General features: G+C 33.3%; 2 protein-coding genes across 4 annotated transcripts in view; one reads left to right on the top strand and one right to left on the bottom strand.

The window, feature by feature from the left end:
- LOC117329195 (histone PARylation factor 1-like) overlaps positions 1-15,366 on the bottom strand; it is a 17,929-nt gene extending 2,563 nt beyond the window's left edge. Inside the window, exons 1-5 of one of the 2 annotated variants that reach the window (XM_033887008.1) lie at positions 15,265-15,366; positions 3,457-3,628; positions 1,657-1,827; positions 1,119-1,317; positions 413-511 (exon numbers count right to left, since the gene is read on the bottom strand). In XM_033887008.1, coding sequence (XP_033742899.1) covers positions 413-511; positions 1,119-1,317; positions 1,657-1,827; positions 3,457-3,628; positions 15,265-15,267 — 644 coding nt within the window. In that variant the 5' untranslated portion in view covers positions 15,268-15,366. Of the gene's footprint in view, positions 1-412; positions 512-1,118; positions 1,318-1,656; positions 1,828-3,456; positions 3,629-8,222; positions 8,363-15,264 lie in introns of those variants that run through there. The other variant, XM_033887007.1, reaches the window with a different exon arrangement.
- LOC117329193 (chromosome-associated kinesin KIF4B-like) overlaps positions 8,580-20,949 on the top strand; it is a 25,350-nt gene continuing 12,980 nt past the window's right edge. For both annotated transcript variants that reach the window (XM_033887003.1, XM_033887002.1), the window contains exons 1-13: positions 8,580-8,701; positions 9,647-9,772; positions 10,250-10,297; positions 10,490-10,573; positions 11,454-11,516; positions 11,934-12,008; positions 12,685-12,764; positions 13,850-13,969; positions 15,247-15,341; positions 15,933-15,975; positions 16,446-16,542; positions 19,958-20,012; positions 20,314-20,396. In XM_033887003.1, coding sequence (XP_033742894.1) covers positions 8,699-8,701; positions 9,647-9,772; positions 10,250-10,297; positions 10,490-10,573; positions 11,454-11,516; positions 11,934-12,008; positions 12,685-12,764; positions 13,850-13,969; positions 15,247-15,341; positions 15,933-15,975; positions 16,446-16,542; positions 19,958-20,012; positions 20,314-20,396 — 972 coding nt within the window. In that variant the 5' untranslated portion in view covers positions 8,580-8,698. The remainder of the gene's footprint in view (positions 8,702-9,646; positions 9,773-10,249; positions 10,298-10,489; positions 10,574-11,453; positions 11,517-11,933; positions 12,009-12,684; positions 12,765-13,849; positions 13,970-15,246; positions 15,342-15,932; positions 15,976-16,445; positions 16,543-19,957; positions 20,013-20,313; positions 20,397-20,949) is intronic.

Raw genomic sequence — 20,949 nt, 5'->3', positions numbered from 1 at the left:
TTGATAGACTGTTGCCTATAATGCGATGCTGTCAGATGCAATCAATTTTATTCCATTTTTTTCCTCATTTGAAGTATTTTGATAGGAGTTATGCCCCTTCCTGACTTCAATTGAAATACATTTTGTTGAAAATCTTATTATCTTTCATGCCATTATTTCCAAAACTGAGTAATCATGTCCAATACCTTAGGTAGGTATTTCCACCATTAAATTCATCTAATTATTATAATGCTCAAACATACACTTCTCTTCTTATTAATCAAATATGAGCAGGGAGGGACAGTACTTAGTCAGTCTATGTCCTACATATTTCTACTAATGTTGCCAATTGTTTTCACTCCTATCAAGGTATATTAGCTTGCATTAACACCTTTTTCTATTCAACAAATCTTTCACATTGGATAATAATTACTTGATAGCTGCAAAAATGTTGTCGCCTTTTGGAGAAATGATGTAGGAATCTGCAGCTTTGTTGGATGCTACGAATGCTGGTGGCTCTGCTGGGTCATCCCTGACAAAAGTTGATTTGATACATAAATTGAATAAGTACCATGAGGAAAGTTATCAGAAAATTAAATATTAAAATTTCAACAAGAGCATATAGTGAATTCCATCACAAAACAGGATACATTGAGAATACAATGTAGTTAACATTTCAATTTCATGTAACAGACCTTTTTTCATTTTGTTTTTATAAAGATAATGTCAGACAAATTAAAGAAGTACTACATATCCTGGGAACTATTTTAAGGTTTGGACCTAAAGAATATCACTTTCAAAATGAAATCATATTTAACATGAAAATCATTGTCTTACAAACTTATTCCCTTTATATGAAACTATCTGTCATAGCATTAAACCAATAATGAAAAAAAAACAGTAAAAAGAGGAAATCATCTAAAACAATATTCAAAAAATAGAAAAAAAAATCTTTAACCCACTATTCATTACTTCCCTTGAGTGGTCTTCCAAAATTTATTTGACTTACAACAATTTACATATTTTTTTTTGAAAATATCAAAATGGAATTTGAGACAAGTGAAACAACTTGGGAACATCAATTTTTTTTGGTAATATGTGTGAGCAACAATCAATAATCATCTCAAAATACAAATTACCTGAAGTATCCTAGATGAAACAGATTCTTATCATCACTTTTGACCACTGTCTGAAATTCTGGAGGGTCATAGTAGTATCGCCAGTGCAGCAGGAAGTTTGGACGCTTTCCTCGTCTGTTCTTTTTCACATTTTTATGTTTACCAGCTAGGATGTCATAGGGTCCTACTAACTGGAATCCCAGATCTTTACTCATAGCATCTGTCAAACATTTTAATGAAATTATTTCATAACGGCTCTAAACATATTCTATAATAAAAGATCTGACAACATCGTGTGTGAGTTCACCTCAGAATGACCTTGGTTCTAAAAATGAATGAAAATTTACCAATGATGTCATAGATCTAGAGTTACCAATGAAAATTGAATTCTTCAGTTTTTACTTGAAAATAGCTGCACCATTTCAAACCTTGCAGAATCGCTGAATATAATATATAGTTAGTTGAAACTTAGAAAAACATCTTGGACATGATGTATTATATGACAATGCTAACAACTGAGTTGTAAGTCTGTAGGACATTTACAGGATGTGATTTTCACCTTCAGGATGTTTGCTGTTTTTACTTTTACAAAATTCCCAGAAATCGTAAAAGTCCTCTGGCATTTCCACTAAAAATTTTCTTTTAATGTTTTCCTTGACATCCTCAGGAGAGAGTGGTATGTCCAAATCTTCATCTGGACTTTCTTCAGCATCTTCTTTTGGACTTGAATCTACAAGAAGGATACATTGAAAATAAAAAAGAAATGATGACTTGGAGAGATCACATTTACGGCCAAAATGTAATTATCACCAACTCTTAGTAATATCACCATCACTTATAATAGGAAGACTTAATTAACACCAAAGGAAAAATTCAGTTAACATTCAATTAGTAACAAGAAGCCCATTGGCCTTAACCATGGGCCATGACCCGAGTCGTAATTTATAGGGCCAGCTGGTCAGTGACTCACTGCCGCATGATATCAAGGCATTAGTTTTTTATCTTTGCCGAATTGCACATGCCTTCTGTTATAACTTCCATAAATAAACAAGCTGTACAACAAGTGCAATGAATGATTGCAAAAGCTCACCGGAGGCAGCAATCACACTATGCATTCATTTTTTATGTATGTTTAAATATAATGTATGTTTAAATAGATTTAATTATTAGTAGCATGTCATTTTGAAATTGTACATCACATAATATCGCTCCTAGACCTCTAATGGATGTATAAACCCAATAAGAAGGGTGTGGACTTACAAGCTTTCCAAAGTTTTACCCCAAAATCTTTAAGTGAGTTTTGGTACCAACAAAATCTTTAAGTGAGTTTTGGTACCAAAAAAGTTAAGTCCACAAAATGGTAAAATGTGAAAAACTCCGCATGATTTTGCTATAACATCATTCCTAGACCTCTAATGAATGTATAAACCAAATATTAGAAGGTTGTGAGGTGTACACTTTTGGACTTACAAGCTTTCCAAAAAACTTACCCCAAAAACTTTAAAGTGTATTTTGGTGCTAAAAAAGTTAAGTCCACAAATTGTCACTCCTAGACCTCTAATGAATGTATAAACAAAATTAGAAATGGGTGAGGTGTATACTTTTGGACTTGCAAGCTTTCCAAAAACTGATCCCAAAAACTTTAAAGTGGGGTGGGACATGGACGCCGGGGGTACAGCATTACCTCACGGTTACTCGTAACCGTTGAGCTAAATATGAGATTCTGACAAAGATCTGGATTTATCAGGTGATTTCTTTAATATTTTGAATTGACTAAGTACTGATATATCATCTCAAGTTTTGTTTGATGTTAATTGAGCTGTGATACATTGTTATTGCAGATTTCCATGTAGTCTAAATACAGCAAGTGAGATTTTATGTGTAGCTCCACTAAGATAAACAGATATACAATTTCAAGGAATCAAATTTCAAAATAGCTTTATATTTCATTGATTATGCATTTAATATTTGTTTTCTCAATATATTTTGTACTATATATATTCATACATTTAATCATAATCCTGTTGTCAAAGGAAACAACAATAGCAAATTTTGAATCACATTCACGACAATGATGCATCTGAAAGTCAAAGGCATGTTTCTGTGAATAGTGCGCAGAGGATTTTTTCACTTCTCAAATTTTTAAAGTGTGCAGTGCAAATTTATAGTATGAGTGTAAGCTTCAAGGGTTGAATTGGGTCAAAGTCACTCCTTGAGGGTTTGGATTGAACTTCAGACAATTTTAAAGGACCATATAACAGCTAACAGGGGCCTGGTATGTATAACTTTAGCAATACTCAGTATGCTAATTATAATTACGAATAATTTTTTGAAGAGAGTGGTGGAAGTGGATATTTACTTAGAAATACAGCAGCTCCTGATGAAGTACCAGGTCCTCCATCAGAAACATCTTCTTCATCTTTGTTGTCAACTTTCTTTTTGCCAAAGAAGTCCGAAATTGTTGCTCCTTTCCGTGTTGGTTCCTCCACTACAGTTTTCTTCTTTTTCTTTGCTGGTTGTTCATGATCATCCTGAATGTATTTAACCAAATTGGTACATACAAATAAGCATCATAAATAAGATTTCCTAATTATGAAAAAAATCCTGTAGTTAATTTTCGTATTTCTTTGTGTAGAATTTATTTCTTCAGTATTTCCTATAGCCTTATCACATTATGAATTAAAAAAAAAGACCAAAAAAAAAAGAAAAAATTCTCAAAACAAGAGATCCCAGAGGGATCTTGGCCACCACCATTGAATGATCCATTTTAGTCAAATGAAGGACTGATCTTTTCCCTTCTTTCACTTTTCTTTCAAAACAATTAAAAAAAACTTTATATAACATGATATAGCAGCAGCAATCTACAATTGTAAAACTCCAAGATGGCCACCTGTCAGCCATGTTGTTTTCTGATCAGTCCCAAAATGCTATGCACAACTAGGAATCAAGGGGAACTTACCAGTACATATGAAATATGAGAAAGATCCCTTCAGTACTTTCTGAGAAATAGCGATAACAAAACTTCAATTAACCAAATCCAAGATGGTCCCCATGGCTATGTTGTTTTTCGATCAGTCCCAAAATGCAATATGCATAACTAGCTACAAAGGGGGAACATACAATATGAAATTTGAGAAGATCCCTTCATATCTTTCCTGAAAAATAGCAATAACAAACTTCAATTTTCAAAATCCAAGAAAGCCGCCCATCAGCCGTGTTGTTTTTCGGTCGGTCCCAACATGCAAAAATATGCACCACTAGGTACCAGGGGGAACTTCGTATGAAATTTGAGAAATACCCTTTAGTTTTTTCAGAGGAAAAAAGTGATAACAAGAATTGTTAACGGGCAGACAGACAGACGCCGAACCACAGAAGCATGGTGATTTGAATAGCCCACCATCTGATGATGGTGGGCTAAAAAGATGGCTTTTTCACTACTTTGGGAATGGGAAAAAATGCACGGCAACAGGTAAATTGGGAAAAATGGACATAATGGTAAAAATAACAAGTAGACACAAATATGGATCTATGCTATATTTATTTAGACTCTAGAGCATTATCTCCCTTTATCAGGCCAGAATAACCAATGAAACGTAGACGGGACGGCACCATCCGGATTTTTAAAGACATAAATTTTTTATAGATCATTCAATTGGGAATTTAAACTGGTCGGATTGGGAAAAATATCCAAATTTGCAGTGGGGAATGGGGCCGAATAGGCCCCAAAAAAAGCCCTGAAAGAGGCCCCGGGGCCTTACTGATCATCATCTGAGTTCTGATGTGTATACTGATAGATTATGTTTTGCTTTTAAACCAACATTAAACACATCTCAGCCTTGTGACTTTATAAGTAGGTCAAGGTCATTCATTTGAACAAACGTGACAGCCCTTCATCCCAGTATGCTACGTACTGGCACAATAATATTACACTGGTAGACCTTCATCCCATGATGTTACTGGCACTGGCAATATCATGACACCGACACTTGATCATGTTGTTTTAAAACAATTTACCACAGTGACCTTGAAAGATCAAGGTCATTTATTTGAACAAACTTGGCAGCCCTTCATTCCAGTATACAGCTGGCGCAATATTGTGACCCTCGACCTCTTTTCATTTGAACAAAGCTTAAGCCTTAAATTCATCCCAGGTTTTAGGTCTATTTCTTCATTTTCCTTCATATCTAAGATTCACTGCAATTATTTGGTATCTATGTTCACTCTGTATTCACTAACAAACTACAGCAAGTCAATCAAATAAGGCATTGTTGTATCGTCTGCAGATAAGAATCTGGGCCCTTCGATGATGATTTGAGCCACATGCAGGTTCGCTTAGAGCATGAATGTGCCTTGTGTGACGAAAACAAGTGAGATATGTGACAAAAACAAGTGAGATATGTTGTGTATTTGAAATAAGATAGTAACATTTCTGTCTAAGCATCTGAATATAATTATAAGGAAGAAAAAAAATTAAAGGATGTCAGTACAAAATATTGCAACAACGAAATTCAACAAACCCACAGAATTAAATTTTGACAAGAAAATAAAATGAAAATAACCTTTATATATCATTGTTTACATGGTTAACAAGCAACATAAGCTCTGTAGAGCTTTTAAGACACTGCAAAGGGAACAAAATCAATTCAACAAATATTGTTTTGAACGTGGGAACCCAACAGACATCACCACCTGCCACTATGCTATGTGTAGGGGAGAGTGGTCTGAAGCTCACGCATGACTGTGCATGCACTGGTAACTGTCAGCGCATAAGCGATTGCGGCTACCGAAGCACCATAAAAAATATTTTACTAAAAGATGCTTAATGAAAGTGTTGGCAATTTAGAAACTTGGTGTAACCTTATGGTAAGATTTCATCAATTTTTGGTACTTTCCAAAGTTATGTTGGCTATATATATCCCCGTATCGGTACTCCCATATATACGTTACTCCAACAATAAACAACAAAATAAAAAGAAGAGTACTAGTGCCAACTCCTGAATCCAGGTATCTAAACGTTGTATTGAAAAGGAATGCTGTGGATTTTAGTTACTCCAACAATGTTAGAGGTTTTACACGGCGAGATACTTTTGACAGCAAAAATAATATCCGATAGAAAAAGAGCCGACCAGCAGCCTCTTATGTTATAGGAGTATCCCATACGTATACGTTTTCGTGTGTTTAATAGACAAAATCCCAAATCTAGTCGCCTCTTACAACCTGAAATGCAATTCGTGGTGGAGGCGGGCAGAGCAGATTATACATTCTGTATTCCTGTCATACAACAGGTAGCTAGGCATATCAGTAGCTATGCTCAGGCAAAGGGGAGGTAACTTTTTTTTGTCACCTTACCTTATACCTAAAACGTCATTCTCAAGCGCCTTTTTATAGCGTTAAATTAGCACATGAAAGCGTATACCTTTCAAACATTCGATTGACCGATGATGCAGATATGATATTGAGGCTATGTTAATGAGAAAAATCTTAGAGAAAATTAATGGCGGTAAGATGAGGTCCAAAATTGAAATCTGTAAATCCGTGTATTTTTCTTTAAACGCCGATTACATGTCAAAAATACTCTTATTTAGTTTAACACATGTTCTATCTATACATACATACCATAAAATATGTATGATTATTCCGCTTTTTGTTCGAAATGACCATATGTAAAAAATAAGATGGGGTCCGTTACGACTATGGTAAGCCACAGACCATGTTGACATTATCTACTTTCACTTTCATGCAGGTTTGGTTTTAGCATTTGAAAATGCATAACACTTTAATTTTGTCAATGTACAACTTAATTAAGTTATTAATTTAAAAGATAGTAATGGTACTGCACCAAATGAAACATTTTCATGAAAGAATTTATCTATATAGCATATATAATCCACTAACTTATTTATCTATATATAGCTAGTTGAGTATCGTAAGTCACAACAAGTTACGTAAGCGATCGTTCCGACGTGATTGTGACTAATATTGTGCAAGTTTGTTACTGTGAAATTGAAACTAGTGAAAGTAAAATCGGGACTGATATAGACTTGGCATGTTCCTAAAAATCTCAATGATTATTTCCAAGTGTTGTTAAGAATACATTTTCATGTGATTTCAATATATTTGACAGTCGTCTTAATTCTAACAATGTCAAAGATACGGTCACAGACACAGGCCCTGGTTATAATTTGATGCTTTTCATACAGATATTTAAATGTTACTTCTTATTTTTCTAGTTTGCATGTTTTAGACAGGTGTGTGTATTTTCATTGGCGAAGAAAGCAAAATTGTAGATAATTGCAAAGGGAGATAATTTGCTTGTTTTTTTAAAATTGTGGCATCTTTGTGCAGAGAAAAAAATTTTTTTTATGTTTTAGAGGCCAAATTTGCTTTCATATGATAAAATACATATAGTTTTATATTGTGGTTTATGTAAATATTGCCGAAATCACTTTGAAATTATTTTTTTTTCATACTGACACATTTTTTGAAAAATGGTTGACAAAGCTGACAAGAATTACCAAATTTCCGAAATTAAAAAAAATCATTAAAAATCCACACATCTTCATTCTGTTTTTTTATTGACATGCCTAAGAGATGCTTCATGCATAAACATACAGGTTGCAAGTATATTGATAAAAAATAAAAATGCCTGAGCATAGCTAATATCAGGCTAGGTTATTATATGCTGCAAGGGAGATAACTGCTACAATTCCAGAAATGTCGATTACTGCCATGACGCTACTCCTATAACATAAGAGGCCGCTGGTCGGCTCTTTTCTATCAGATATTATTTTGCCGACTACACGGCGCCTGTCAAGAGTATCTCGCCGTGTAAAACCTCTAACATTGTTGGAGTACCATGACGCGTGCCAACGATGCCAGTAGGCAGAAATATTGGGGTTGGACATCATAATTCAACCAGCACAATATCAAGCTCAGGTTTTCATTTAGCGTTCGAGTCAAATACAGTTGCATTTCTTATTTCAAACAGTTAAGTAGGCCTAATTAAATTAATTAATTAGCTAATTGTTATTTTTCATAGGGCGGGAAAGGCTGAACAATACTATTTTGGAATTTTAACAGCTGACCTCTTTGATAATGGGGGAAATATTATAAGTCGATTCATACCTCACGAGACTTCTGTTTCGGATGATCATAATCTTTAGAATGCTGTGCATTTTTTCTGTAACAATTCGCTCCGTATTTGCATTGTGGTTTTGACGCCATTACTATCGATATTTACCTCCCACCGTAAAGAGTTCATTACGGGGAGCGATTATTTTTTACGAAGTTAAAATGATATTTTCGCTCAAAATAATTGTTAAAGAATTCACTTAAAAATATCTTTATCAATTAATTTAGAAACCACTTCAAAATTTTGTAAATAAATGTAAATACAACAGTGATTTGTTTAACGTATCTAATATATAAAGGATTGCTCTTGGGATTGCTCCTCCCGCTTTTGATGACGTCGACAATATTGTAGTATTTACACAAGTACCTTGGTGAGACTTTGCTGGAGCTGGCCTCCAGAGATTTTGTGCTGCAAAGCCTCATATAGCATCAATCTGATACGTCTGGAACGTTATCATAAAATTTTCAAAATGGTATGTATTACTTTTTTGAGTTTTTGACTTGCAGAACGTCTGATACGTTTCTTGTGAAAATAAGAAATACCAGATTAACGACTGACATTTCCTTCTGTGCCCCCCCCCCCCCCCCCCCCCCCAACCTTCCAATCAACATATTTTCCCCAAACACTGATAGTAAAACTAGATTTATTCACGGAAAGAAATGCGTGCAAGTTGGTAATTGAAAAAGTACTACTAGTCTTGGCTCTTATTATCACGATTGTTACAATTATTTGGTCATAAAATTAAAATTATATTCCATCATCTGGCATTATATTAATAATATTTACAATATTAATGCGTATTCCAGCTTATAAGCGCTAGTAATTCGGGTATTAGTAGGTTTACACTTCTGGACTGACATTTATATCGTTCATCAAGTTGGGGGGGGGGGGGGGGGGGGGCCCCAGCTTGTATAATATGCAACATTTAAGCTTGCGTAATGCGTATCATACGTATACATGTACGTCAATTAAGGTATAGTTTAATTTGCTACTAAAAAAAGCCAAAATCACTCTTAAGTTATAATTTTTTTTTAAATCGTCCAAGTTGGATTTATTTAGTCATGAAGCATCATAAAAATGTAAAATTAAAAATTTGCACATGTATTGGAAAGATTCAATACTTTCGGTAGTGAACATCAAATTTCTAGGTAGATAACATTAACGCTTTCAGTTAAAAACATATTTTAGTAAAACATTTTGTACCTTGTCGTAAATTTAATAGCCATTAAGAAATATATTTCTAAATTTACTGTTTAATCAACTTTTGCTATTTTTAGTAACAAATCCATACTTGAACTGGTGTATAATACTGGCAGTTTTCCCCAACCTGTTCATAGAACTTAAAACACTTCAGTCCTTGATTTGAAATATTTATATTTCTTGAAAAAAAAATATGATTTACATGACATGATTTCAGCCTGAAAATATAAACATCAAGGTTGTGGCTCGTTGCCGACCATTGACCTCTGATGAGGCCAATAAAGGCGCAAAGACAGCTGTGAGGGTATCTGGTGACAAGATTTCTGTGGAAACTGGTGGAAAGGTAATTAAAAAGCAATTTGTGACTTACTCAACAATGTTTAGAGATTGAAACATCAAGAAATTAATGAGTCAAAGTCTGCACAATAACGTCAGATAATAAATTGACCGATTGGTGGCCTTCTTTCTATTAGGTGTATGTCTCATTCATGGAGAAAAGAAGACTTCATGTTAAAGCAGGGATGTACATGTATTTTTCCATATTGTCTGAAATCCAGGATAGATTATACCTTAGAAAATGTAAATATTTCTGCAGTTTTTAATTTTTACTCGAATTGAATTGAATCGATCACTGAATATAAAATATGTTGAAATAATGTGGTACAAATGCGGAAAGATATTAAGTGAATTAGGGGTGATATCATATTTAACCTATAGGATCTGAGCAGATACATCAATATGTAAAGATTTGTTAATCAGCTGTATATATATATATACATTTACATGTACATGTAAATAAACTGGGGTGTTGTATTTCCAGGAACAGTCATTTAGTTTTGATGGAGCATATGGAAGTGATGCAAAAAATGTAAGTATTAAAAATAAGATAATCACAATTCTTATTGGACTAGAATGTTATGAAGCTAATCTAAGAATCTGAATATTGAAGCATTCTATATATTGATAGATATAAGCATCCAATATCAAAATTGATAAATAAATGAGTTAACATGAAATTACAGATAAAAATATCAATTGAAACATGATCTTTTTTTAACAGGATCAGATTTTCAAAGAGAAATGTGAATCAGTGCTGCAGAGAGCCATGGAGGGTTACAATGTTACATTTATGGCTTTAGGCACGGTAAGTTTTACTCATCATTTAAAAGTTGATAATATTATCAGTTGTATACCTGCATGGTGGTACTATACATTTTTGTGTACTATAGCCATTTGTATAAGTGATAATATTGTGTACATGTATAATAATTTCTAAATTAACTTAGGTATGTATATTTTTTATCCAAGTGCATCACCGGTTTTGTTACATTATTAAAACAAGAAATCATTCTGGCTTTATCATTATGATGAAAGGACTTTACCAGGTAACATGAACAAATGTAACATATTTGTCAAAAAACTAATTGAAGGGAGAGTATGGTGATCGTATTGATAGTTTATTATCATTAATCCTAAAACATTTTACATGATGTCCATTCTTAATTCTGTTAGATACATAACTTCATTTATCTCATAACCAGAATATTGAGGTGTATGAATGACGTTCATCGAAAGGATCTCCTCGTACATGAGGACACTATATGAAGTACTTTTTAATTTTACTTCTTGAGCAATAAGATTTATTTGAACCTAAAAAAACCGATACAAAGTTAAGTTACAGATCATATATTTTACAATTGGGTAGTGAATTGCTATAGCAGTGTCTGCTGTAAGCCTGCAATTTACACTGCACGCTTCTTTCTTTAATTTACCTACCAGACAATTGTATAGAGTTCATATACATGTATATAGATATAATGTATACCTGGTTATGTACAAGTTATAATGAGAATTGTAACTGACAGGAAGTCATCATACCAACATCTGGTAACTGTCAGTTTTCAGTTAATTTCTCCAAAATAGTGATAGTACAGTATTGGAATTTCATATATTACTACTTTGAAGTATTCCATATGGTTGAAATTATTATTTTAATTCATCATTACACTGTTGTTGATTATCAGACGGGGTCTGGGAAAAGCTACCTGATCAATGGTACTGATAGTGAACCAGGGATAGCCCCAAGTGTAAGTATGCCTTTATGTTACAATTAAATATCAAACATTTCTTTTTAATATCATTTCTTATCTTACTTAAATCAGACATTTGGATTTGTAGGTAATTTTTTTTTTCAAAAGTTAGAATTCTGAACATACTGTTGGTACTGTATGACATGAAATGTTTGCGTGTACTTTCTTTCATGGTTCAGAGCTTTCATGTTATTCTGTGGGTACAAACTTTCATGGCTAGCTTATGCAACAATAATATAACAGTATATGCAGTATTTCTTCTGTGATTACCAGGTATGTCATAGTACATTCAAAACTCACGAAATATTAAATGATTAAATTTACTTTCAAAGTTTCCTGTTTTAGTATGCATGTCAATGAAAAAATAAATTATGGGTAACATCATACCTTAATACAATTTTTGTTTGTTAATAGGTCATAAGGAGAGTCTGCCAAGTGATGTCTGAGAAAAGTAACAGAGAATTCTTCACTACTGTGTCCTATCTAGAGGTAAGAGGCATGCAGCATAGTCAACAGCTTTACATACTTACCTACCCTTTCTATCTGAGACAGGAACTCACAATTTTTTACTATCAATTTAGACAGATTCAACATTTTTGAAATCTAATTGTTCCAGCAGAAAAAATAGCCAGAATATGTTGTTTGAAAGATATATCAGTTGTCAAGAAGAGGTGTATTTATACATGTTCTCTTCAGAGATTTGATTTATTTTGTATGTGCACTGGTCATGCAATCTCAAGAATTTTCCAATCTTCATATTTTCTTTAGAAAACTATAGAAAAAGTGGTACACACCAATTGTATGGTCAAGAGACTAAAGTGTATCTTCACCATAGATATGATCTGTTAATTATAATATATATCATGGTATCAACAAGGCATCCAGTTGACCTTTGGGATTCAGCAAATTCTGAGGTCAAATCACTATTTCTCATAAATGTGAAGGGTAGAACATATAAAGTACATGTATGTCAAATAGACATTTCTTCCAAATTTACCCAAGAGTCAAATATGAAATATGACCTTTGGGAGTCAAAAACATACTCTCAAGGGTCTACTGGATACCCTGGTTCAGAAAAGGTATCAAAAAATGAACCAGTAAATTAATGGTTGATTATAAACATTATGTAGTTTGTTTATTCTGCTACATTGATAATTTATGCTAGGTCCTTGATGAGAAAATGACTGACCTCCTGAATCCTCACAACAATCCAATGAAAATTAGACAGCATCCACACAAGGGAATGTGAGTAACAGATACAACTTAGTACTTAACTAAGGGTTAATTATTCCAGGAATTTGTGGACAAAGTTGTTGGTGAATTAAAATGATGTAATTTGCTGTATTTGCATTTTGTTTTAGATTAGTGAGTGGTGTAACAGAGTTGATAATGTAGTTACACTAACTGTATATTTTGTTTTAGATTAGTGAGTGGTGTAACAGAGTTGATAGTGTAGTTACACTAACTGTATATTTTGTTTTAGATTAGTGAGTGGTGTAACAGAGTTGATAATGTAGTTACACTAACTGTATATTTTGTTTTAGATTAGTGAGTGGTGTAACAGAGTTGATAATGTAGTTACACTAACTGTACATTTTGTTTTAGATTAGTGAGTGGTGTAACAGAGTTGATAGTGTAGTTACACTAACTGTATATTTTAATTTTTTGTTTGTTTGTTTGTTTGTGTTTTACGGCCCATCGACAACTAGGGTCATTTAGGGCCAAACAATATACTAACAAGTTTTATTTTTAAAGTTAAAATCAGATAAAATTTGTCATTTTTAAAAGCATCCGTATTGTATATTTAGATCATAATGATAAAAAAGTTGGTTAAAAATGGTAAAATATATACATGTACGAATAGATTATATGAAATAATATGTACGAATAGATTATGTGAACTTTGTTATAAATAGAACGTCAAAGACAGTAACGTAAAAGACATCAAAGTCTATGAAATAGATCGATTTCTTTCAAGTAGCTAAATATTGTTTTCGAGTCCACGGAACTGAAAAGGGTTTTCATGTCCGGGACTCGAAAGTATTTATCACGAATGTGCTTGAAATCGGAACATTCTATTAAAAAATGCTCCACTGTGAATTGAGCACATTTTAATTTAGATTAGTGGATAGTGTAACAGAGTTGATAATGTAGTTACACTAACTGTACATTTTAATTTGGATTAGTGGATAGTGTTACAGAGTTGATAGTGTACTAACGCTATCTCTACATTTTGTTATTGTACATTTGTTATACAAACTTCTGAATTGTGGACTGGAAGACAGAGTGAAGTGAAATATAATTTTGTAATTTGCTTTATTTGTATTTAGATTCGTGGATGGGCTAGCAGAGCTGGTAGTGTCTGGATATGATGAAATGCTGAGGTTGTATGAGCAGGGAACACGAGCAAGGAAGATGGGGGCTACTGATCTACAGGCACACAGGGCGAGGTGTGAATTTAGAAGCTTAAGTAATTGATTGACGGAATGGTCTCAAAGTTTGATGCATTTTAAATTTTTTTGTAGATTTGCTTCGATGAGATGCCACACATAATACGAGGACTGATCAATTAGTGAGCCTTGTATTGTAGGATTTGAATTTTGCTGGACATATTGTATTACTTTTCAACATAATCAGTATCTGTACACTTTTGCCAGCGGTGTTTAAGGGCCTCAATGCCACTTTTATAGTAATCCTCTTCTTAGCTGTTCAGAAAGTCATCCACAGCATCTTAGGGTTAGGGTAAGGGTTAGGGGGCCTGAAATACCTGTTTTCAGTTTTGAAAATGGATTTAAGTCTGATGGAGCAAGATCAGGTGAATAAAGCAGATGCTCAATCAATTTAAAGCCACAATCGTGAATGGCAGTCATGTCAATGACAGACTCTTTCACCCTAACCCTAACCGATTTTGTCCATTTTGCAAAAGCCGCTTGTCTTGTTTATTTAGAGTACTACCTCGTGATATTAAACTAACCAAATGAGACCAGTCCTTGGGTAAATGGCCCTATATAGTCAGAGAATAGTAGGACTTGAAAAGAACATCCTTGAGTACCTCCTTCAATACGAGGTTCACAACTTATCAATCAGCCCTTGTATATGCAAAAGTAAACAATATGCAAAAAAAATAGTTAGTTGAGTATTTTTCTTGCCAGTAGCACTAATAAATTGAAATCACTAATTAAAGATATGTACACTTACATCACACAAACAAATGATTAAACACTCTTAATATATTACCTGGTACATAAAATTGTTTGATTTTGAAGAAAAAACATTAATTGTCAGTTTTGGTAATTTTTATTTTGAATTACTAATCAAAGAAAGACACAAATTGTTAAACCTTTTTAATATAATTACTTAGATTAAGAGGATTTATTTCATACATAAAATCTGCAGATAAAATTTGGCAGTATCATAATTGAATAAGGCATTAATGATCATAGATTATGTTAATCAGGAAACAAATCTGTGTTATAGGACAAAAACATGACGTCCTAAGAGACAACAATACATGATTAATTGATGAATTAACCTGTTGTACTGTATATTGCTCTGAAGCTATGTGAAAAAAATAGCTGGTTATATATACTTATATTAATGTGCTGTTGTAACATGTTACATATATTGCAGATGTCCTTTTATATTAATGTGTTCTATGGAGACACGTTAAACATAGATCTAGGATATGATAAAACTCATCAGTAAAGTGTTGAATGTTTACTTGTAGAGCTAATGCAATATTTACCATTGTCGTGGAGCAGAGGGAACGTCAATCCAGTAAAGTTGGTGTCCGTTCCGTCATCACCATTGTTGACCTCGCAGGTACAGACAAATGAATGTTTATATCCTATATAAATACATCTTATGTACTAGGTGTGAGGTAATGTCACCATACCATATTTGACCTAATAATCTCACTGTGCTTACAAAACACAAAAAGAAGCTGTCTTAATTAAACAAATTTCCATGCGAAATCTGAAGTGGGTGGAAAATAAGCGAGCTTTTTTTTCCCATTTGCATGTACATGTATAGCTTTATGTAGCAAAAAACAATTCTGAGTCTTTGGTTCTGAAGCTTCAGATTATATTGGAAGATAAGTGAGGTAAAATCTTTTTTATGTTTTAATGAATGCACCCATCCTCTTTTCTTATAGGAACAGCTGTGTTTAGTAGGTCGATTACAGTTTATGTTTTAGCACCTTCAACATTATCCATCTTCTTGACATTTATTATAGGTAGAAGATCATGGCAACCATTCATTGATTGCTTTAAAGAAATTTCAAAGCCAGAATAAAAATATATATATTGATAATGTCTGAATAGGTTTCCTGTCGTTGGATAACAAAACAGAATCTCTTCGTTAAATTAGTAAATTATTTTTTAAAATAGTTTTTTTCATCTATTTATTCCACAGGTACAGATCACCGAGGCAGTGCAGACCCTCAAGTTATGGCTGGGTATGTTATCTCACCGATATCAAACACAGATATCTGTCTGTAAAATATCACTCAAATGTCTACAAAAACAAAGAATTACCTGTGTATACAGTAAAATGCTATCAATGAAAAAGTTGAGGGAAATCACTGTTTATAGAGGTCACATTTTCAACACAAGTCTGTCTATAAATGAATAATTTGGGGTAGGGGTTTGCAGTTTGCTGGGTATCCTCAATTTATTGTCTGTAAATAGATAATCTGTAGGTTTGAAGTGTGCAGGGTATCCTCAATTTATTTGGTGTCTATAAATAAACACCTTTCAGGTTTGTAGGGTATCCTCAATTTATTTGGTGTCTATAGATAAACACCTTTCAGGTTTGTAGGGTATCCTCAACATACTTGGTTTCTATAAATAAAACATTGTGGTTTGTATTGTACATATTACCTCAATTTACTTGGTGTATATAAATAATCAACTTTGGGCTTTGCAGTGTACAGGGTGTCCTCAATGTGCTGAGTGTTTTGGGAGGCAACAAGAAGGGATCAGCTGTTCCATACAGGGACTCCACAGTGACCAGACTCCTACAGGTGTGTACTGTGGTCAACACTCAAATCTCAAAATCCAATCCAAACAATGTCTAATCTAGAATCCTGTATCAATCAATGTTTAACTGTTATGAAACATTGTTTTCAAGTTTGTCAGTATGTATGTGGACAGGTAATGGAACATTTTCTTTGGGTTGATAATTATGTATGTGGATAGGTAATGGAACCATGATAGGTAATGGAACAATTTCTACAGGTTAGTAATTATGTATGTGGATAGGTAATGGAACCATGATAGGTAATGGAACAATTTCTACAGGTTAGTAATTATGTATGTGGATAGGTAATGGAACCATGATAGGTAATGGAACCATGATAGGTAATGGAACAATTTCTTCCGGTTAGTAATTATGTATGTGGATAGGTAATGGAACAATTTCTTCTTGTTAGTAATTATGTATGTGGATAGGTAATGGAACAATTTCTTCAGGTTAGTAATTATGTATGTGGATAGGTAATGGAACATTTTCTTCAGGTTAGTAATTAGTCCCCTGCCGTTTGAAAAACAGGGGGACTTTAGGTTTACCCTCTGTCCCTCCGTCTGTCTGTCTGTCACGCAACAGTTGTCTTGACAACTCCTTCTAAAGTACTTCTCTGATTTTAACGAAACTTGGTATACATGATCAGTATAACATTAAGTTGTGCATCCCACTTTTTTTTTTTTTTCCAAAAAAACATTTTTCAAAATGGCCGCCGGCTTCTCATTGGTTGAGGCTTGTCCGGACAACTCCTCTTAAAGTGCTACTCCGATTTTAATGAAACTTGGTATACATTATCAGTATAACATGTAGTTGTGCATTCTTTATTTTTTTTTTCGAAAAAAACATTTTTCAAAATGGCCGCCGGCTTTTCATTGGTTGAGGCTTGTCCGGACAACTCCTCCTAAAATACTACTCCGATTTTAACGAAACTTGGGATACATGATCAGTATAACAGTTTAAAAAATGGGAAATGAACAGGTGCACTCCTAGGTCAGGCAGGGGACTTTGTATTGCTGTTGCAATACTATCCATCCTTGTTATGTATGTGGAAAGGTAATAGAACATTTTCTTCGGGTTGGTAATTATGTATGTGGATAGGTACATTGTAATGGAACAATTTCTTTGGGTTAGTAGTTATGTATGTGGATTGGTAATGGAACAATTTCTTCAGGTTAGTAATTATGTATGTGGATAGGTAATGGAACTATGATAGGTAATGGAACAATTTCTACAGGTTAGTAATTATGTATGTGGATAGGTAATGGAACCATGATAGGTAATGGAACAATTTCTTCCGGTTAGTAATTATATATGTGGATAGGTAAAGGAACAATTTCTTCGGGTTAGTAATTATGTATGTAGATAGGTAATGGAACCGTGATAGGTAATGAAACAATTTCTTCAGGTTAGTAATTATGTATGTGGATAGGTAATGGAACCATGATAGGTAATGGAACCATGATAGGTAATGGAACATTTTCTTCGGGATAGTAATGATGTATGTAGATAGGTAATGGAACCGTGATAGGTAATGAAACAATTTCTTCAGGTTAGTAATTATGTATGTGGATAGGTAAGTAAACAATTTCTTCGATTTAGTAATTATGTATGTGGATAGGTAATGGAACAATTTCTTCGGGTTAGTAATTATGTATGTGGATAGGTAAGTGAACAATTTCTTCGGGTTAGTAATTATGTATGTGGATAGGTAAGTGAACAATTTCTTCGGGTTAGTAATTATGTATGTGGATTGGTAATGGAACAATTTCTACAGGTTAGTAATTATGTGTGTGGATAGGTAAGTGAACAATTTCTTCGGGTTAGTAACTATGTATGTGGATAGGTAATGGAACCATGATAGGTAATGGAACAATTTCTACAGGTTAGTAATTATGTATGTGGATAGGTAATGGAACCATGATAGGTAATGGAACCATGATAGGTAATGGAACAATTTCTTCCGGTTAGTAATTATGTATGTGGATAGGTAATGGAACAATTTCTTCTTGTTAGTAATTATGTATGTGGATAGGTAATGGAACAATTTCTTCAGGTTAGTAATTATGTATGTGGATAGGTAATGGAACATTTTCTTCAGGTTAGTAATCAGTCCCCTGCCGTTTGAAAAACGGGGGGACTTTAGGTTTACCCTCTGTCCCTCTGCTGTCTGTCTGTCACGCAACAGTTGTCTTGACAACTCCTTCTAAAGTACTTCTCTGATTTTAACGAAACTTGGTATACATGATCAGTATAACATTAAGTTGTGCATCCCACTTCTTTTTTTTCCAAAAAAACATTTTTCAAAATGGCCGCCGGCTTTTCATTGGTTGAGGCTTGTCCGGACAACTCCTCCTAAAGTACTTCTCCGATTTTAATGAAACTTGGTATACATGATCAGTATAACAGTTTAAAAAATGGGAAATGAACAGGTGCACTCCTAGGTCAGGCAGGGGACTTTGTATTGCTGTTGCAATACTATCCATCCTTGTTATGTATGTGGAAAGGTAATAGAACATTTTCTTCGGGTTGGTAATTATGTATGTGGATAGGTACATTGTAATGGAACAATTTCTTTGGGTTAGTAGTTATGTATGTGGATTGGTAATGGAACAATTTCTTCAGGTTAGTAATTATGTATGTTGATAGGAAATGGAGCAATTTCTTTGGGTTGATAATTATGTATGTGGATAGGTAATGGAACAATTTCTTCAGGTTAGTAATTATGTATGTGGATAGGTAATGGAGCAATTGCTTTGGGTTGATAATTATGTATATGGATAGACGTATATCACAATCAGTATTGTATTTGATGTGTGACATTTCTGTGACTATGCTCAGTGACACCTTCATCTGTCAAATGACCAATGAAGCCTATGTACACCGAGAAGTGAAGTGTACGAGATATCCCTTATCAAAGCAACAGCTAGGTGTTTTTTTAATAACTACATTATAATATTATATGTATGTATAATGAGGTTTGAAATGTATGAGATTGTAATCGAATCAACAGATGTTTTGTAATGACTACACTATAATATTTTATGTATGTATACTGAAGTATGAATTGTATGAGATTGTAATCAAAAGGTGTTTTGTAATGACTATACTATAATATTATATGTATGTATACTGAAGTATGAATTGTATGAGATTGTAATCAATAGGTGTTTTGTAATGACTATACTATAATATTATAATGTATGTATACTGAGATGATTAATAGAGTAAGTGTACAATTCAATTTGGCATTGCTTTGTTTAAATAGACGATATGGAAGAGACTTAAGATCCCTCTTCCACATACAGAACTGTCCTTGTAACTTTCACATTGCTTGTATTCAAGTATTCAATTTAAACTTGTGCCATTTGAAAATAAACTTTAAAATTTTTTATTAAATATGATCCTCCATGTTTCAGGAGTCTCTGGGTGGCAATGCAGTGACAATGATGTTTGCTGTTGTGGCACCAACAGGTAAGAAAATTAAATCAATTTGTGAAGACTCAATGGAAGTAGTTCTTAATTGTTAATTCAGGACACATGCAAATTTCGTAGTTGTAAATTTAGGACAAATTTTAATGAGGAACACAACCTATTTTCAATTCTAGGGTACAATTTTACAAATTAATTGTAAATATTGATAACATTAACAAACACCCTATACCACGTAACTTTTACCTTGACTTCCCACCTTGCAGAATTTGCTGTGATAACTTTTTATTTATATGTCCGAGATATTTTCTTACCTGTTATTTTGTGACCTTTGACCTTCCAGATCGGACCCACCAGGAAACCCATACCACACTACAGTATGCTTCATATGCCAAGTCCATCAAGAACCATGTCAAGTTGAATATGGTAAAGCTGAAATTTTATAATAGGGAAATTAAAATTAGATATCATTGTAATTTGTGAACAATAGGAGATGAAATTAATTTCTTATCAATATAGCTCAGACCCACTGTACATCCTATATGTAACCAGTACTATCTGGATCACTGAAATTAATGTACAGTGTTCTTTGAACTCTTTTGGAAAGAAGGTACAAAAGAATATGTCACAGTATAATGCAGCATTTGTCCCAAATTCCTTTTTGATAAAGCATTTTTTTAAATGAGCAAATGTTTGGTTTAATTATTTAGTTGTGTTGAAGAAAACACAAAATGAAGACATTGTTATGATTATTTTCACATCATAAATTATTTTTTTATAATGAAATATAAATAGTTTCCATTTGTTGATCACTTAAGCATCACTCTATATTCAGAATAATTCTGTTCATGTAAAATAATCATTACACTCCTATATATAGCTAGTGGATATAGAAACAGTTGTTACGAATGATAACTCTTAAAATAATATAAGTGTTGTCCAACAACATGTTTTATATGTACCAGTATATACATATATA

The sequence above is a fragment of the Pecten maximus genome, chromosome 6 (assembly GCF_902652985.1).
Source record: "Pecten maximus chromosome 6, xPecMax1.1, whole genome shotgun sequence".
In the NCBI taxonomy this organism is placed as follows: Eukaryota; Metazoa; Mollusca; class Bivalvia; order Pectinida; family Pectinidae; genus Pecten; species Pecten maximus.
The sequence above is the reverse complement of the archived record's forward strand: the minus strand, read 5'-3'. Positions and strand labels throughout refer to the sequence as shown.